At 45.9% G+C, this 19,092-nt stretch overlaps 1 protein-coding gene across 7 annotated transcripts in view; it reads left to right on the forward strand.

Moving 5' to 3' along the window:
- Positions 1–19,092, forward strand: part of LOC101323996 (stimulated by retinoic acid gene 6 protein-like) — a 61,444-nt gene that overhangs the window by 19,534 nt on the left and 22,818 nt on the right. For 5 of the 7 annotated variants that reach the window (XR_004527046.2, XR_004527045.2, XM_033858319.2 and 2 more), the window contains 5 exons: positions 7,194–7,269; positions 9,024–9,124; positions 11,798–11,928; positions 15,706–15,826; positions 17,413–17,458. Coding sequence is in view for 5 of the 7 variants with exons in the window: in XM_033858319.2 (XP_033714210.1) it covers positions 7,194–7,269; positions 9,024–9,124; positions 11,798–11,928; positions 15,706–15,826; positions 17,413–17,458 (475 nt within the window). In the remaining 2 variants the exon portion in view is untranslated. Of the gene's footprint in view, positions 1–5,986; positions 6,171–7,193; positions 7,270–9,023; positions 9,125–11,797; positions 11,929–15,705; positions 15,827–17,412; positions 17,459–19,092 lie in introns of all 7 variants that reach the window. The other 2 variants (XM_033858320.2, XM_073806313.1) reach the window with 1 other exon arrangement.

A 19,092-nucleotide genomic window follows, 5' to 3' on the forward strand; every position in this document is an offset into this window, starting at 1 on the left:
ACCTTACCTGCTGTCTATCCATCAGAACAAGGCCTGGTATTCGGGAACCCTGCAGTGCAAAGACCAATACTTGCTGAAGGTGTCAGGAGTCAGAGGCCTTCAGGGGCGCACAGCCCCTACCCTAGCAGTCACCTCATAGTCAAGTCTTTTTTTTCCAAACAGCTGGTTGACACCCATTCGCGGGTTGTAAAATTAATTTCGTGTTTACGGCCAGCATTTTACAAAATGGGATGGAAAAGAACAAAATGAACAGAATTGAATTGAATTAAAGTTCCCAGAGATCATATTAATGGTATTGTTTTATGAAAATTTGTTTTGCACACATGTATCCGACTGGGTCATGGCTATAATGTATATTTGACTTGTAGTCAAAAAACTTAAAAACACTGATCTGGTCCAACCCCCTCATTTTGCAGAGCTTTGGGAGAAGAGGGTAGGGTTGGGCACTGGCCCGCTCCTGTGTTCTCTCTACTAAACTTGTCTCTCTCCTAAAGCATAGTTTATATTGGCATAGGTCTCCAAACTCAGCCATCCTCATTATTCCTGACCACTCCCAGAACCAGTGTCCCATCTGCCCAGTGGTGTGCCAGGAAATGTGTAGTAACTGGCTCCCTGAAAAAAGTATGCATATACGTACATAAGTTCAATATAAATTGTACTGTTAGAATAGATTATCACACAAAATTTACAAATAATAAAATATACAATGATCTTTCTTGCAGATTGCACAGAGCCAATTAAATCTCAAAGAATGCTTTCATTGATTTTTGCCAAATTCTTGTGTCTGTAGCCAACCTGCCATTGACCCGTGAGGTTATTTTCCACATGAATGTTGGTTGATATTTTTATTGACATTAATGAGTAACACAAATGTGAAACAATGGAGACAAGGTATATATAAGTCAGAACTTCACTCATTTGTCAATGTCAGTTGCCAGAAACTATTTTTTCGATGAATGGGATAAGCGTTTTAAATTCTAGAAGAATATTTCCTCTTCTTCTTTTGCTATTCACAATGTAATGGCTACAAACATATGTTTAAATTTAATCTGCCTTGTTAACATTTTCTCTGTCACTTTCTAGACAGTCTGCAGAACAGTAAATCAAAGCCTGATTTGTAGTGTTCACCCATTTCCCTGGTATAAATTCTCCCAGCATGGCTAATTTCAAGCTAACAACATGATGTTGCTGACATGGAGATGTGAAGAGAGGCACGGTAGTGGCACAGACCATAACATAGAGTTTTCATGGTGCAGGTATAACAGATGTAAATAACCTCTAGAGAATAAATCATAACAAAACGTAGCAAAATAATTAGGAAGTGATGGGTTTTGAGGCTTTACTACCTTCCTTTTAAATAACTTATTTAATTATACATTTATATAATTTAATTTTTACCAATGGTGGTGTTTAACAACCAGCTTGCAAAATTCCTGATAATGTGACAGTTCCAAGCTGGTACAAGCCAGCCTGAGCACACTATTACATCTAGCTCCGACCCCAAGGCAGGACTGTGGGGAGGCTGTGTGTTAGAGGATTGATGGGATTCACAAAGGCAGGCCAGGGCTGGCCCAGAGTCAGACACCCCAGCACACAGGCTACTGCATTGCTGGAGGCATCACATGGACGGGCACGTGTGCGCGCACACGTGCGCGCGCGCGCGCGCGCGCACGCACACACACACACACACACACACACACACACACACACACACACACACACACACACACACACACACACACACACACACACACACACACACACACACACACACACACACACACTGCACATACCTCTCCCTCCTTCCCAACCCTTCTCTGCACTCAGAAGTGGGAACCAGGTCAGGGTCCCGCTCACTGAGCCCCTTGAGCTGGACCTGGAGTAGTCCTGGGCTTCGTGATGTTTTCTGCCCACTGGCCCTCTCTGGGCCTCAGCTTCCTGAGGGAAGTTCCCTTGGAATTTAACAGACATGCCCTTATCCTGTCTGTGCCAGGTGCTGGGCTGGACTTGGGATCAGAGATGAGTCAGCCATAGCCCGGAAGGTCAGAGAATGCTAGGAGCTCCAAGGGGCCACATGAGCCAGCAGCGGGGGCTGGGAGGATGGTGACATGCAGGGGTGCCTGGCTCCCAGCCTCACCTCCTCCTGGGCAAGTTAGGTAACCTCTCCTGGCTTCAGTTCCTCATTATGAAAAGGAGGTAATACAATCTACCTCACAAGATTCTTGTAAAGATTAAATAAGGTAATATAAAATAGCAGGATTCCTAGGACATAGTGACACACAATAAAGTGACATTAATCAATAAAAGTTATTATCATATGTTTAACTTATGACTATAATTTATTTTATTTATTTATTTTTGGCTGAGTTGGGTCTTCGTTGCTGTGCGCAGGCTTTCTCTGGTTGCGGTGAGCAGGGGCTACTCTTCATTGCAGTGGCTTCTTTTGTTGCGGAGCACGGGCTCTAGGAGCCTGGGTTTCAGGAGTTGTGGCACGCGGGCTCTGGAGCGCAGGCTTAGTTGCTCCGCAGCATGTGGGATCTTCCCAGACCAGGGCTCAAACCCGTGTCCCCTGCATTGGCAGGTGAATTCTTAACCACTGCGCCACCAGGGAAGCCCTAACTTGTGACTATAGAGTGATAATGTTAGGACCAAAGGAATCAGGACTGCGGGAGCACAGAGACGCCCCACCAAGGCCATCAGGCAATCAGCGTGGGGTGTTGGGGAAAGGAGTTGGGAACGCAGACGACCCTTGCTCTAGATGCACCAGCCGTGTGTCCTTGCTTGTTTCACCCTCATAGCTTTTTATTTTCAATATTTTTTAAATAATGAAAGATTTGTAATTTATACCCTATCACAGAACAAATCTTGCATGTTTTCACTTTATGCTGATTCCTGGGCAACTTCCCTTCAGATGGTGTTTTATTGCTTTGGCATAAAGTCCAGTCTTTTCCCTGTTTACAAAAGCAAGCCATTCATTCATTCGACATGTGCTTATTACTGTCTATTTTGTGTCAAGCACTGGTCTAAGCAGCTATCAAGCAATGCATCTGTGTACTACCCTTGGGAAATTCAAGAAAATCATTAAAAAAAAGTAGAATGAATGCAAATCTTACAACCCAGAGGTGACCACTCTTCACAACTTGGGATCATATTGTTTTATACTTCTTTTTTTTTTCACTTAACAGTGTATCATAAACACAGTTCCAAGCTATCATCAGTGGAAATCGGATTTCCTACATTTGGGGGTACTGTTTGGCTGCTGCCCTGCAAAAGCTGTTTACCCCTCAACAGATCTGCCCCTCAAGCCCTGGACCCACTAGGAAGCAGTATGAGTCTCAGAGACCAAGAAGGGGCTCTCAGTGGCCTTCTAACTTGGATTGACTCCAGTGCCTGCTTCATCTATTCACTGCTGGAGTGAAAGCATAGCTTTCATCTATTCACTGCTGGAGTGAAAGCATAGCTACACTCTCTACTGTCCCTGAGCTCACCTGTTTCTAGCTGCTACCAGACTAACTCTCAGCTCTGCCCTCCAAGCAAAAGACCGGCTCAGCAGTGAATTGGTGTAGGCAGAGTCACCCTGATGAACGAGTTCTGTGGGTCTGTATATCCTAATGTTAGAAATTGCCTTTCTTTATTAAAAGAATTCCATTTCCTTTATTGATTAAATGAAGAAATCAAGTTTAGTCCAATTCCATTTTTGCTTGAAACTACAGGTTATAAACACACATAATTATGGAAGGAGAAAGGGCTTTTAGTTACTACTTTACACGTTTGTAAGTATTTTGAATGTTTTACGATGAATATATATTACATTTAAAATGTTATACACACATGTGAGGGAGGGAGGGGGGCAGGAAGAGTGAGAATCTTAGCTTTCTAGTACCTGAATTCAGGCACCTCTCTGATTATTTCCATAGTGTATATTTTTTAGAAGTAGAATTCCTAGAAGTGGAATTGCTGTATTTAAAGGTTCTTGGTGTATATTGCAAAGTTAATCCTCAGAATGGTTATACCTCCTTACACTTCTGATTACCAGCAAATGAATACCAACTTGTCTTAGCCTTCACTAATGCTGGCCATTTTTGGCACCAGGGACCGGTTTCATGGAAGACAGTTTTTCCACAGAAGCGGGGTGGTGGCGGGGTGGGGGGCGGGAGGGCGCGGTGGGGGCTGGGGGGCCAGGGGAAAGGCGGTGGGGGGGAGGGGGGAGGCGGGGGATGGTTCAGGCGGTAATGCGAGCGATGGGGAGCGATGTGGAGCTGCAGATGAAGCTTTGCCCGCTCACCCGCTGCTCACCTGCTGTGCGGCCCGGGTTTGTAACAGGCTGTGGACCAGCACCGGTCCATGCTTGGGGCTTGGGGACCCCTGCTGGGTGGTGTTGTTAATAATTCCCACTTTAATAGATAAGACAGCATTTCATCTTAATTTCTCCTTTTATTACTAGTTGAAATTCTAAAAATGTATTGAATATTTTTATTTCTTCTTTGTTGGTGGCTTAATATTCTTTGGACAGTTTTGTTCTTGTGGTGTTTCAATTGTAGTCTTTATTTCATTTTTTTCTCTTCCTGTGTTTGCTGGAGTGATTGAATTTTCATTCCTTCATACACACTTCTTAATACATTGATTTACTTTCTGTTTATATCCTTCTAGTAGCTAACTGTGGATTTTTAACATACCTACTTAGAATTATATTTTACTTATAAAGCCCAGAAAGAGAAAGCAGGTTTCTACATCATCTTTCTAAACATGACAAGAACTTGGTCATCATTTCACTTCCCTTTGTATCTACACCTGTTCCTACCCACCTCTCCCTTCTTCCATGTGGGGTATCATCTGTTATTTCAACTCCAAATTGGCATTTCAAACATTTTATTTCACAATAATTACCTAGATATTTAACAATACATTTTCCTAATTTCTCTGTTTGTTATTCCTCTTAAATTCTTCCCCTTCCTCCTAGATTTACTTGAGAATTTCCTCCAATATTTCTTTCAATGAAGGTCTTTCTGAGTCTTTGTGTTTCTAAAAATGTATGTATATATGTGTATATATTTAAAGTCCTGTACTCAGGAGTAATGGGAAGTTTTGCTAATTATTTTCTGTGGCTTTTTGCACCCTTCTACTTCCTCCTAGGTTCATTCTTCTTGTAGAGAATTTCCTCTACTCCTTATCTCAGAGAGGTTCTGTATTAACTTCATTTCCTTAGGGCTCCTCTATCTGTTGAATTTTTGGCTCCCTTTGGTGGTGTAATCTTTCCTCATGTGTGATGTTTCTGGGTTGGGTGCTTGTCCTTGTGCTGGAGCTTCCACTGGGATATTTGTTTGGGGGTGGGTGGCAGCTGCTGCCACAGGTAGTACTAAGGCGTGCTTTCAGTGCTGCAGGATGGAGGTAGGATGTACCGCTCGTTGGGGTACCTCAGCAGCTGATCTACATCCAAAGCACCCGGTCCTTCCCAGGTGCCACCTGTGATCTGGAGCACTGCCTTTCTCTCTGTGACCCATGTATACTACTCCCAGAGAGGTTAACCCCATTGCCTCTGGTCGGTCAGCAGGGTGGGAGGACTCTTGGGTCTCTGTGAGACCCCAACTCACCATTCTGTGGTCTGTCGGCAACCCCCGCCTGCATCAGCCTCTTGCATATGAGTGTAGAGCACTTTTCTGTGGTCACAGCCTGTAGCCGTGCTGGCTGATGTTTTTTCTCTTCGATCTAGTCCTAACTGCTCTCCATCATTCAGCATCTTCTAGTAGTTTCTGTGTCCCTGATAGAGTCCCTTCTTGTTTTCAAATATGGCTATTTTTTTTCTTTCTTAAAAAAAATTCTTTCTGCTATTTTGAGGGTTTTTGTAGAACAAGGAGACTGACGTATGTGCTCAGTTTACTTTCCTAAAAACGGAATTCTAAATTTTATAGTTCTATCACATTTCCAACAGCATGAGTCACCCTCATCTCCCCCCACCACTTCTAAGTTGTCTTATTCCTATGTTTAGGCATCACCGTGGAGTACTGGAACTTTAAAAACTTTCAGGGAAGTATGCCATGCTCACGGATTCCCAGAGGAATGCTCTTCCCTGAGACTTCTGGGAAAAGTGGGAGCTGACCGGGAAGGAAGCCCGAGGGATGGCCAGATGGATGCTGCAGGAGTGAGGCACAGAGTGAGCAAGGATCTGGAGGGTGAGCGTTTGCTGAGGTGGTGCAGTGCAAGTCAGAGCAGTGATAGTGAAGTGTGGCGGGAGCCCAGAAGGGAGCAGGTCCCTTTCAAAGAGAGACCAGGAAACTACTGTCATGTGTTTCACACACGAGACCCCAGCAGCCTTGTCCTGCAGACTCTGAGGTCTGGAGAGGACAGAGTCCACAGTCTGTCGTCCAGATGACCACTGTCCTGCCCCAATAGCCCAGCAGTGAATCAGAGTGAGCAGATGCTTCTTGACCTCTGGCTACGAAAAACCATGTCCGAAGACTGGTTTCCTGTGAAGTTACTGAAGCTTAAGTCTCAGGGGCCCTCACTTGCACAGGACCCTACCAAGGCTCTAGGAGGGTGGGAGGCACCTTGGTTAAGTGTTTACATGGTGATATGTTTTCCTTAAAATATGAAAAGATAAGATATTTTTGTAGTTTTATTTGAAAAGAACATCCAAATAATATAAGCTTTGGGTGCCAAGGAACCTGAATCTGTCCATGACTATGTCATCAAGAAAAGAAAGAGTTGAAAAAAAAAAGAAAAGAAAAGAAGGAGTTAGATCCAGTTAGTAGTGCAGTTGTATAGATAATTAAGCTGGAGAAAGAGATATGAAAGAAGATAATGCACTTAGTGAAGACACATCACAGGTGAGTGGCACTGACTCAGAAACTGAAGTTAAAAAAGATCAGATGGGGCTTCCCTGGTGGTGCAGTGGTTGAGAGTCCGCCTGCCGATGCAGGGGACACGGGTTCGTGCCCCGGTCTGAGAAGATCCCACATGCCGCGGAGTGGCTTAGGCCTGTGAGCCATGGCCGCTGAGCCTGCGCGTCCGGAGCCTGTGCTCCGCAACGGGAGAGGCCACAACAGTGAGAGGCCTGCGTACCGGAAAAAAAAAAAAAAGATCAGATGATCTCAGTGGGCTACAAGCCAAATTTCTGACAGTGATGCTCAAGGCTGAAGGGTCAATGCCTGCAGCAGTGACTGATGATGTGAATGTGTGTTTCGGTTGTTTTTCAGGACCAGGCAGCTAAATGGCACTTGTGCCAGCTCGGTGGACATGGAGCTCTTCCTCCATTACTCCCTCATCCCATCAGTAAGTGAAGGCAGGGGAGGGTGGATGAGGGAAGAGAAGGGGAGCTGGGGTGCTCCCATACACAGTCTCCCAAAGGGATCTGAATAGGTCGGCAGAGACTTGCTCTCTTACATTATGCACTAAAAACACAGGCAGAAGAAGGCTTTGAAGGTCCCGAGAGTCAGGGGCACTGACTTTTAGGGGAGTCAGAAAAGGCTTTTCTGAGGAAGCAGTGCTGGAGCTGAGGTCTGTTGGAAGACGTAATGAAGAACATTTCAGGCAGAGGGGGGAGCACGTGCAAAGGCTCCGTGGCGGGCGGGAGCATGGAGAGTGTGAGGAGCTGAGAAGGCTGGCGTGGCTGGAGTGGGGAATTGGAGGTGGAGGTGTCTGGGGAGGTGGGCAGGGCCAGGCCGTGTATGAAGGAGTTTTGTCTTTATTCTAAATACAGTGGGAAGTAGTGGAGTGTTTCTGGCCCAAGGATGGTGTGATCAGATTTATGGGTTGAAATGATCTGTCTGTTTGCAAGTGGGGATCAGGTTGGAGGCAGGTAAGAGAGGAGGCAGGAAGGCCAGTTAGGAGATGGTTACAGGGGTCCAGGTGAGGTGATTTTACATCATCCTAGATGATGGTGGTCACCTCCAGATGTTCAAGGGGTAAAAGCAGTAGAACCGGGTAATGGGTTGGATAGAGAGATGAGGGAGAGGGAGAGGTTGAGGATGACTCTTGGGTTTGTAATTTGCACAGCTGGAAGGATGGTGGTATCTGTCATTCACTTGTTAAGGAAAATTAGAGGGCATCCAAGTTTGTTGTGGATGAAGGAACAGGGCAGGGAGGAAAATCAAGAGTTCCATTTAAGACATACTGAATTTGAGAAGCCTTCAACACATCAAAAAGAAATGCCAACTATGTAGTTGAACATATGATTCTGGACCACAGCTGGGCTGGAGATTCAAGTTTGTGAGTCTTCTGTGTATTTGGTGGCCATTGAAAGTGTGGACATGGATGGGGTCACTGAGGAAGAGAGGATGGGGGAGTAAGATGAGTGGTCCTTGGACTGAACCATGAGGAGCTTCACATCTGGTGGTTGGGTAAAGAATGATCCAGCAAAGGAGACTGAGAATTAGAAGAAAACCAGAAAAGTGTGGCTGATAGAAGCATAGGGAAGAGAGTATTTCTAAGAGGAGGAAGAGGTCAACACTGAATGCTGCTGTGAGGTCAAGCAGATTTGGGCTTAATGTTTACATTTGGATTGAGCAACAAGGTGGTAATTAGTGACTTTGGCCAGAACTGCTTCCGTGGAGTATGGGAGTAGAAGCCATGTTAGGGGGTCGAAGAGCAAGTGAGAGGTGAGGAAATGGAGACAGCAAGTGTAGATAATTCTCAGGAATTTTCTAGTAAAAGAAGAAAAGGGGCATCAAGTATAGGAGAATATGACTGAATCCACAGGAATAAAAAGCAAAGGATTTGCAACCTGAAAGTTATTACCCATTTTTTACAGATGAGGCCACTGAGGTTCAGAGAAGTTAAGTCTCCCTCCCAGCCAGTGTGTGGGACAGACTGTATTTGAACCCATGTCTGTTCAGAGCAACACAAAGGAAAGCTCAGTACAAAACATTCTGGAAGCCCAACGGTGCGTGCAGCCAGCTCTCCAAGTGTGGAGTTTGAGTCCTAGACGTTCTGAGTGCTTTGCTCACCCACACACTCTCCTCCAGTGAGGGCACCGAGGGGCTGAGGATGAACGTTCCCTCTGACAGACCCTTCTTTTCTTTCTATAGCTTTTCATCATTTTGGTCTTGTCCCTTCTCCAAAGACGAGAGCACCATAGACAGAGAGATGACGCTTCTTACCTCCTGGGAAACCGCTTCAGAATGATCATGTGAGTTGAGCCAAGGTCCATCACTACAGCTTGGGGTACTCTGTGTTTGGGACCAACACCATTTGTAAGACTAGGCTAACCACCAGTTACCTCCCTACCCACCTCTACCCCGCCGTGGACAGCTCTGCCCCTCCCTGCCCCAATCCACCCAAGGCCCAGAGAGTTCAGAATTGGCTTCCAAGCTACTGCGCCCTCAGCACCCAGGGCTGCCCAGAAGTGCTTAAGACAACTCGAAGAGGCTCAGCTCACTATGGGAAAGGCCTTCCCACACTCAGCACCATGGCTACCCCGAGAAGCAGGGGGGAGAGAGTTCCCTGTCACTGGTGGCAGACATGCCCCAGGAGAGCCCGCTGGACCAGGGAGCTTTCAGGGCCTTTCCCACTCTGCCATTCTGAATCTCTGCTCCCCTCCTCACATTTTTCCTTGAGTTCTAATTGTTCATCTCTCTGCCTCATCACCCTCTAATTACTACTAATGATAATGATGCAATTAGCATTTGTTGCATACTGACTCTGGCCCAGGTACGGAACCATCTGCTTTGCCTACGCTACTAGGATGGACCCCAGCATGGTGGAGGTTGTTATCCTCATGTAATGGATGAGCTAGCTCAGGCTCAGAGAAGTTGAGTCACTTGCCCAAGGCCACAGAGCTACCGAGTGACAAGAGCTTTAACCCAGCTCTGGTCGCTTTTGGCTCTGATTCTCCCAGTGTCATAACCTGAGAAGACTCAAGGATGTGAACACACTCAGGTCTCAGCCTTGGGCTCTGGAGAAGGGAGAGGAAGCCAGGATGTCAGGATGGAGTCTAAGGGTGATCTGACCTTTGCGGTGAGAGAAATCCAACAACAATGTCCATATACCTACCGTATACCAGCCCAGAGTAGCAAACATTCTGGTTACCACCCATTAGAGCAGTCAGCCCCTCCCAAACTGCCAGGTCTAAGCCACATTGGCTGAGGCACAGAGAGAGATTGAGGCTGGTGGATAAAGATCTTCAGACTTTGCCCTGGGCATTTGGCATGTAGGGCCTGGTGTAGGACTTTTTAAGTAAGACCGCTATATGGATCATGTTAAACTGCTTTGAATTCAGTTAATAAAGGCACCGTTTTCTTGCTCTCTGGCCACTTTCTTATGAAAAGCCCTGCTTTCCTGAGTAGTTTTAGCTCACCATCTTCACCCATTAATAATCCTTCGCATGTGCATGACACTCCACAGTTTATAAAGCAGGTCTTCATTTGCCATCCACAGTGTCTCTGTGATATGAGCAGAGCAGGGGTATCATCTCTGTTTTAAAGATAGGGAGACTGAGTCCCACATAGCACTTACGTACTACAGGTGGGATTGATTAGAATTCAAATCAGTTCAACCAAGTGCGTGTCCACGAACGTGCAGTGAGCAGCTACTCTTTTCAAAGCCCTGTGCTAGGTCCCACTCCAGAGGAGTTTATAGTTCACTAAACAAGTGATAAGAAAAGCATGGACATGAACTTAGCGCTGAGGGGACCCAAGCAAGGCAGCAAGTAGGTGTGCCTGATTGGGAGTGGGTTGTCAGGGAGGTTTCTGAGAGAGGTGCTCCCTGAGTTGTGCCTTGAAGATGAAGACGAGCCAGCCAAATGGAACAGGAAGGTGGGGTCCAGATCCTGACTCCCAAGTCCCCACCTGCAGGTACCTGCAGTACCCTTCCCTTCCTGCCACCTTGAGTTTTCATTAAGCCGGCTTCAAATGGCACTCCAGTGGGGAAAGCCTTTTCTCTTTGTCTCAAATGCAATTGCTTTCCCTTATGTAGACAAAGCTCTTTTGGTTAGAGGAAACAGATACCCACTCAAGCTTGTTTGCATAAAAGGAAAAGAAAGGACTTTTTATAAAGTTACAGAGATCTCACAGAAACTGGCAAGGTTGGCCTCATGGGAACTAGAGCTCTTGAGATGGGCGTCTCTGGGAGACGGATTCTACTTTTGCCTCTTTGTGTCACTGGGGTCCCTTCAGCACCATTTTACCGTTTTCCTCTCTGCCATCTGACTTTACCATCGGACTTAACGATCTCTGCTTGCCCCAGACGTTGGCAAGACTCAGTTTGGCATGACTTTCCAGAACAGAATTTTAACAGCTGACTGGCTCCTGTCCTCAGAATCACAAATCCAAAGTACAAGGCCAGGCACGGTGATTGGCCCATCCAAAGTCAGGTGACCATCTGACCACCCATAGTCCAATCAGCTGTGGCCAGGAGGTGTGATCACATGCAGCTAGCATAGCCAGTGATACCCAAACCTTCCCAGGGATATTGGAAAGGAGGACTCTCGTAGACCATGGCCAGGTGCAGGGCAGTTCCCCTAACCTGTCTGGCACATACTCTTTGTTTTGGTTTCTTAAGTCATACTTCTTGTGTCTCTCATAGATGAAATTCATCCCATTTTGCTTGTTGTCATGACTGCTGGTGTCCTTGCTTATGTTCCCCAGACTTGGAGCTTCTCCAGGGCAAGGATTTTGTCTTCCTCACTTTGGTACCCTGAATCTATGCCTAACCCCCCAATTGGCACAGAGGGCCTCAGGATATGTCAGTTGAAATAAATAGTTTACTACTCAATAGTCCCTCCCCAGAGTGGGATTGATACTTTGGAAATGAACTGTGGGAAGGAGCCACTTGTGGCCTCATGAGCTCTTTCTCTTATTCACAGACCTCTGGACTTCGTGGGCACTTTTCGTAACCGATGGTCCTATGGACTAGCCTTTGGGGCTACAGCCAATAAGGTCATGTTCTTATTCTCAGAAGGCTACCAGCCCCTGCAAGTCCCACAATGGGCCCAAGGTACGTGTGCTGCCTCATACCTGCTGGGAGTTTTGCTGTGGAAATTCTTGCTCTTGGAGACTGCATGGCAGGGGTTCTCTGGGATCAGGGGATAAACTTTGTTGAACTGTCAATTACTTCTTAGCTTGTTACTTGCCCAAGGTCAATGCCAAGCCCACAAAGTCTCGAGCTTTTTTATGGAGGTTTTCTCCCAGTTAGATTCAAAGGTTTTTTAGACGTAGTAGAACAAAGTCTCAGAAAATAGGTTCACTGTCACCAACCCTAGAAACCTCTCCTGAGTCATAGCCATGACTGCCTTCTTGATATCAGTAAGCCCTCAGATGCTTCCTCAGGGAACAGTGTTTACTTCTCTGGCCATTGATCTGAGGCCTCTTTGTTCCCCGTGCCCTGTGCTCTCCCTGCAGGTTCAACCATCCCTAATCCAGTGACTCCCAAACATCTCCTGTCCAGCTTGGTTCTCTCTCCTGGGTTCCAAGCCTATATGAGCAAATGCCTACAACATCTCCTTAGTTTTTAGGAGTTTTTAATGCAAATTAAAACCAAAATGATCCATCTCTTAGAAGTGTACAAGTTAAGCTTTGGCAAATGTTTACATTTATGAAATCATCACCACAATCATGATAATGAACCCCAGAAGTTAACTTTTTCCCCTTTGTACTCTCTCCTTCCCACCCCATCCAGTCACCACCCCCATCCCCAGGCAGTTATGCAAATGGAATCATACAGAATGCAATCGGGGGTTTTTTTTGGGGGGGAGGGGGTCTGTTTTCTTTCACACAGCATAGTTGTTTTAAGATTCATACATGTTTAGAATGTATCAGAAATCATTCCTTTTTCATTTCTGAATAGTGTTCTACCGTATGGAGAGACCACAGTTTGTTTATCCATTCACCTATTGATAGACATTTGATTTATTTTCAGTTTTTGGCTGTTACAAATAAAGCTGCTGTAAGCATTATAAGTCTTTGTATGTTTCCATTTTTCTTGGGTAAACACCTTTGAATGGAATGTCTGGATTATTAAGATCATGTAGTAGATTATACTTTTAAAGAAACTGTCAGACTGTTTTCCAAAATGATGGTTCCGTTTGATTGTAGATTACCATCTTCAGTGTATGAGAGTTAAGTTTCTCTATGTCCTTGACAACGCATGGTCAGTCTTTTTAATTTTAGCCATTCTAAGAGGCATGTTGTGGTATCTCACTGTGGTTTCAGTTGGCAGTTTTGTAATGACTGTTGTTGTTGAGCATATTTTCATGTGCTTATCTGCTATCACTGTACCTTCTTTGGTAAAGCGTTTGTTCAAATTATTTGCCTATTTCAAAATATTGGGGATTTTTCGTTTTCTTCTTATTGAGTTTTGAGAGTTCTTTATATACTCTGTATATAAGTCCTTTATCAGATGTATAAATTGCAAATACTTTTCCCCAGTCTGTTGCTTGTATTTGTATTCTACCAACAGTTTCTTTTGAAGTGCTGGCATTTTAAATTTTTATGAAATCTAATTTTTTCATATTTTCTTTTATGGATCATGCATATGATGTCATATAAGAAATATCTGCCTAAGCTAAGGTCACTTAGATTTTCTTCTTTGTGTTTTCTAGAAGTTTTATAGTCTCACAGTGTTTCGCATTTAGGTCTATGGTACATACTGAGTTAATTTTTTTGAATATATAGTGTGAGGTGTGGATTGAATTCCTCTTTTTTTTTTTTTGCCTTTGGCTATCCATTTGTTCCAGCACTGTTGTCATTACAAAAACCTGTCCTTTGCCCACTACATTGCCTTTGCACCTTTGTTGAAAATCAGTTGTCTACACATGTGTATGTATGGGTCTATTTCTGGACTGTCCATTGTGTTCCATTGACCTGCAATATATGAACGTTCCAATTTCTCCACATCCTAGCCAACACTTGTTATTTTCATTTTTTTAAAAAAAAATTATAGCCATCTTAGTAGGTGTGAAGTAGTATCTGATTGTTGTCTTGATTTGCGTTTCCGTGAAGCCTAATTGATGTTGAGCATCTGGCTGGACCAGAATATTGTTTCTTGCTTCATGGCTCAAGGGTTCCTCTTCTGTTTTTTTGTTTGTTTGTTTGTTTGTTTGTTTGTTTTTGCGGTACATGGGCCTCTCACTGTTGTGGCCTCTCCCGTCGCGGAGCACAGGCTCCGGACGCGCAGGCTCAGCGGCCATGGCTCACGGGCCCAGCCGCTCCGTAGCACGTGGGATCCTCCCGGACCGGGTCACGAACCCGTGTCCCCTGCATCGGCAGGCGGACTCTCAACCACTGCGCCACCAGGGAAGCCCCTCCTCTTCTGTTTTTACAGAATGATTATATATATGTACCCTCATTACAACCTCATATTTTCTGAGTTGGCTTCTTCCACTTTTGTCTGGACCCACTACTACCCATTTCCTAATGTTCTTACCTTCTCATTTTGGATTCTCGCTGCCAGCAGTTTCTCTTTCATGTGGGGCTTGTGCTGGGAGGGGACTTGGATATTTAGTATAATGAGCTCATGGGCCCTGATGGCTCCAGCATCCTCAGACCTACTAACACCTTACTAAGGTCTGCTGATTCTCACCTATGAATCAAGGCCTTCAGCCCTGTGCCCAGTTTCAGCTGTTATTTCAGCTTCAATTTCCTGTGAATATCTGCTGGCAATTTTGGGTTCTTCTGTTCTTGGGATTTCAAAGATCCTATTGTCTTTCCTCTGCTTCCCCTTAATCAGATGTTGATATCAAATGAGTCCTGTCACTTAGATTTATTGTAGATGTTTGTTTTTGGTTTTGCTATTTTCACTGCTCTGTCTGCTTTCATGGTTGGGGGAATTCAGATAAATTAAAAAATTATGCTGTTGCAGCTTCTAACCTCACAGCAATTATTCCTTTTATATGGTCCTTAGCTGCCAGTCCCCCACTATTCACATTTACACAAATACTGACCACCTCAACCAACCATCTCCCCTCCTTTGAGTGAGAAATGTCCTTCCTTCCCTCCTTCTCTCCGTCCTACAAACTCCCACTTATATTTCATGGCCTTGCTAAATGTCACCACCTCCAGGATGCCTTCTCTGATACCCAAACCCCAGGTGAGGTCCATGACTTCCTCTTCTTGTCCACACAGCAGGTTGAATATGCCTCTATTACCGTACATATCACATCGTTTACTTTCCTTCCTGTCTTCCCTATTGGACCGTAAGCACCTCAAAGCAAGAACTTTGTTCATTCCCCCTATGTCCTTGGTGCCTGACCCACAACCCAGCTCAAAGTAGACACTTAGGAAAGGTCATCTTGCCCAATTACATTTTACTGGATCCTGTTAGACCATCTCAGAGCTAGTCAGTGGCAGCATTAATATTATTATTGCCTTATGGATGAAGTGCACAAGAGGTTTTAGAACACAGTACATCGCTGCTGTCTGTGTTGCTATGGTACACTTTATGGTGCTTTACTCTCAGTGATTTTTGTTTGTTCATTTTTGTGGTATGTTTCTGCCCATCATACTGTGAGCTAATCAAGGGCAGGGACAAAGTCTTCTTCATCTCAATAGTTAGCCCAGTGCCTGGCATGGAAGAGGTACCAGGAAGGGCCTGTTGCATGATTGCATGAAAGACATCGCTGCATTCCTCCTTGTACTAACCTGGGGCTTGTCCACTCATCTCCTTAAGTCCTGAGGTCTGTGACTGCAAGTCACACGAGACCCCATAACTGCCCTGGGTCTCCCCTGAGCCCGTGAGAAGAGGAACTCATGTCATCTCTGGCCCTGTCTCTCCCAGCCTTTGTGCTTCTGATCGGAGGCATCGAAGTCGGCCTGTCCCACTTCCCCTTCTTTGCTTGCCTCTCGTCGGAGTTCCGGCTGGTCAGCTCCATCCTGGGGTTCAGCTACTCTCTGATCTGGTAAGATGGACTCTGCCTGCCTGGCCTCCTGCAGTTCCTTTGGCCATGGCTGGACTCTGGACAAGGAGCTGGAGGTGACCTGAGAGCTCTCTTTGGAGGGTACCTTGCCCAGAACCGACGCCCAGGGCGGGTGGGCGGAGTGACTGGTCCAAGGCCCACCGCAGCCCCTCCTTGGAAACTGCACTTGAGGCTTCAGAAGGTCAGGCCTGCATTCTATCTGCTCCACAGGAGGCCGCTCACGATCAGAATATTCCCAGAAGTCAGGGCTGTAGAAAACTCCGTTTCTGTCAAGTGCCATCAGTCCCGTGGTTAGAAGCAGGAGTCCCATTGGGTTCTGCTGCTCCTCGCTGTCGTGCTTCCCTGGGAGCCCAGGAGAAAGTGCAGGTGCCTCAGCTGGGCGTTCAGTGCTGTCGCAGTCTGGCCTCTCCCCACCTCTCCATGCCTGACCGTCTCTAGCACACACCTCCGGTCATGCAAGACTCCTATACTCCTTTCTCCGTCCACTTATTCATTCAGCAGACATCCCGCTGTGAGCCAGGGAAAACACTGGAGGACAGGACAGACCCTCATGGAACATGTGTTCTGGCCTCTTTGTCTACATATTGCTATTCCCTGTGTGGATCGTCTTCCCCGACTTGGCCCAGTGATAGATACATGCTCATCCTTCGTGGATCAGAGCCCTCAGATGTGGGACCTTTCTGACCCTCCTCTTGAGCGCTGTGCCCTCAGCGCTGACACCGGACTGGCACAGAGCTGGCCCTGGGGAATATTTTCTGGCTGAATAATCCCATGAACACTTCTGCTCTCCAGCCCTGAAACTCATCTCATTGCCTGCATCCCTCTTACTGGGCCGGCTTCCCCACTACAGCATTTTCTGTGGGGCAGGGGTCCCAGGCCCAGTGTGTGAACCAGTGCAGGGGGCTCACAAGCAAATGATACCCCAATGGCTACAATTCCAGAGTTTGTGACTTGCTTTTTAAAAATTAGAAGAGAGAGTATTCAGGGTTAGACGTGGAATAATATCATCTTAACAGCCTCTGCCAGACTTTCTGAGCAGGAGAGGAGAGGGTGGTCAGAACCACTTAGCAGCTTGGGCACCTTGGGCACCTTGGGAGTATGACCAGGAATGTGTGTCCAGCCGGGAGAAAACGTTGAGGCTTATTCCTCAGGGCAGTGTTTACAGACAGGGCATGTCCCGTCAGAAAGAGCCTCGGTCCCAGAGTCAGGACACCTGGGTCTTGGTCCTGGCTCTGGGTGTGACTCTGGAGAAATCCCTTCCCCTCTCTGGGCTTCAGTCTCCCCACCTGAGTGATGAGGGGAGAAAGTAGGAGACCTCTCAGTGTCTTCCTGCTCTGCCGTCGTGGATCCCAGGATTATGTCCTCAGTGAGGATGTGTTAAATGAATTCAGTGTGCATGTACCTAGGCACAAGCTGTATGCCTGATCTGGGTGGGATGTACTGGGGACCAGTCCTCCCAAGAAGGATTCAGAGGGGAGGTAACTCCAGGCAGGTGGTATCTGAGCTGTGTTCACAGGGGCTGTGCTGGGAAGGACCCCAGGACCCCAACCCTGGTTTCTGTCTTGCAGGTTTGCTGTCACCACCCTTCACATCACACAGTGTCCCCATGGGCAGGTGAGTCCCTGCTGAGCTGTGTTTAGGGTATTCAGTCCTATCACCATGGCCAACTCACTGTGTGACCTGGGACAAGGCTTTGCCACTCTGGGCCTCAGCTTCCTCATGTGGACAAAAGGGGAGTTGGAGCCATTCATGATGCTTCCATTTGTAGAGCATCTTGTGTTCATCAGGTGTCATTCACAGGAGATGTTCTCTCAGTTGATGCTCATAGCGGCCCCTCAAGGGAGGGAAGCTCTTAGCAAACCTGTTTACAGATGAGGAAACTGAGGCACAAGTATATTATGTAACTCTTGAGAAGCAGCAGATTTGGGAGTTGAGACGAGGTCTGGCTGACTCTCAAGCTCGTTTCTTTCCATTCCTTCATGTAGCCTCAGTTTCTCTGTCTATAAAATGGGAGACTCGAACTAGATGAATCCCTTATCACTTTGCCATGCATCGTCTTTCTCAGAATTAGAGGAAGCTGGTTCATCTGTTTAGCCCTGTACCCCAGGAAAAGGAGCAAGATGAAAGAGGGGTGTCACACTGCATCTAGAAGGGTTACCAGGTGTGTGAGGGGAGTACGAAGAAGCCACCTGGGCCAGGAGCCCACAGGAGCCTTGCCAAAGCCTTTCCTGGGCATCAGTAACTATGGAGGATTAAAGGGTGTGATAAAGAGAGTCTGGGGGGAGCTGGGCTAGAAAATGAGGCTGGTAGTCTGGGCCTTCCCTCTGCATCTCTGCACTGGGATTGAGGGCATTCCGGCACAACTCTGCCGCAAAAGAAGCCCTCCTTCCCACTGCTCACAGTACCTGAGGTTCAGGATCACAGGTATTTTCTTTGGAGTCTTGGAGAGCTTTCAGTCTTCCAGAGGTTCTTTGGAAATTTGAAATATTCATGGTTAATTGGCAGGGTCTCACTTCTATGCTCAGAATCACTAACACCAAGAACTGCTACGTGCCAGGCGTTGTTCTAGGCTCAGTTCCAATCACTAACCGGAGAATCCTCAGGACACTTTGCAGACAGTGTGTTAGTGCCATTCCCAGTTCACTGGTAGGAAAGCAAGGTTCAGGGGCTAACATGACTTACTAATTAAAGATCATGGGACTGAAATCCAGACTAAGGAATTAGTGAAAATTTGTCCTCATGTTTTCAAATGTATTTATGAAAACTTTATTTATAAAAATGAGACATTAGAAAGGGTCTCAAATGTCAAATATTAGGGGAAAGTTTAGATAAAGTTTGGTTCATATAAATAATGCACTATTATGCAGCATTAAAAATAATGTTCACAAATAATTTGTAACCGTGTGGAGAAGTGATTATGCTATATACAGACCTACATATTTGGTACTATCTCTACTTATAATATATATAGCTATATGGGTATAGATAAAGATGAAAGACACTGAAATACTGATGGTGGTTATGTCTCACATATAAGCATATGCTGGAGACGAGGATGAAGACACGGGCCCGCACGTCTCAGAATGCGTCCGTCCCCCAGTCTAACATCACTACATCAAAACTCTGATTTCTCCTTAGGGAGAAATACTCTGGAAACATAAAAAAAAATGAAACTAACCAGTAAATTGTGAAAGATACATAACAATATGATTTGTCTTAAAACAGTGAAAAAAATTGTTTATCAAAAT

The sequence above is a fragment of the Tursiops truncatus genome, chromosome 6 (assembly GCF_011762595.2).
Source record: "Tursiops truncatus isolate mTurTru1 chromosome 6, mTurTru1.mat.Y, whole genome shotgun sequence".
Lineage (NCBI taxonomy): Eukaryota > Metazoa > Chordata > Mammalia > Artiodactyla > Delphinidae > Tursiops > Tursiops truncatus.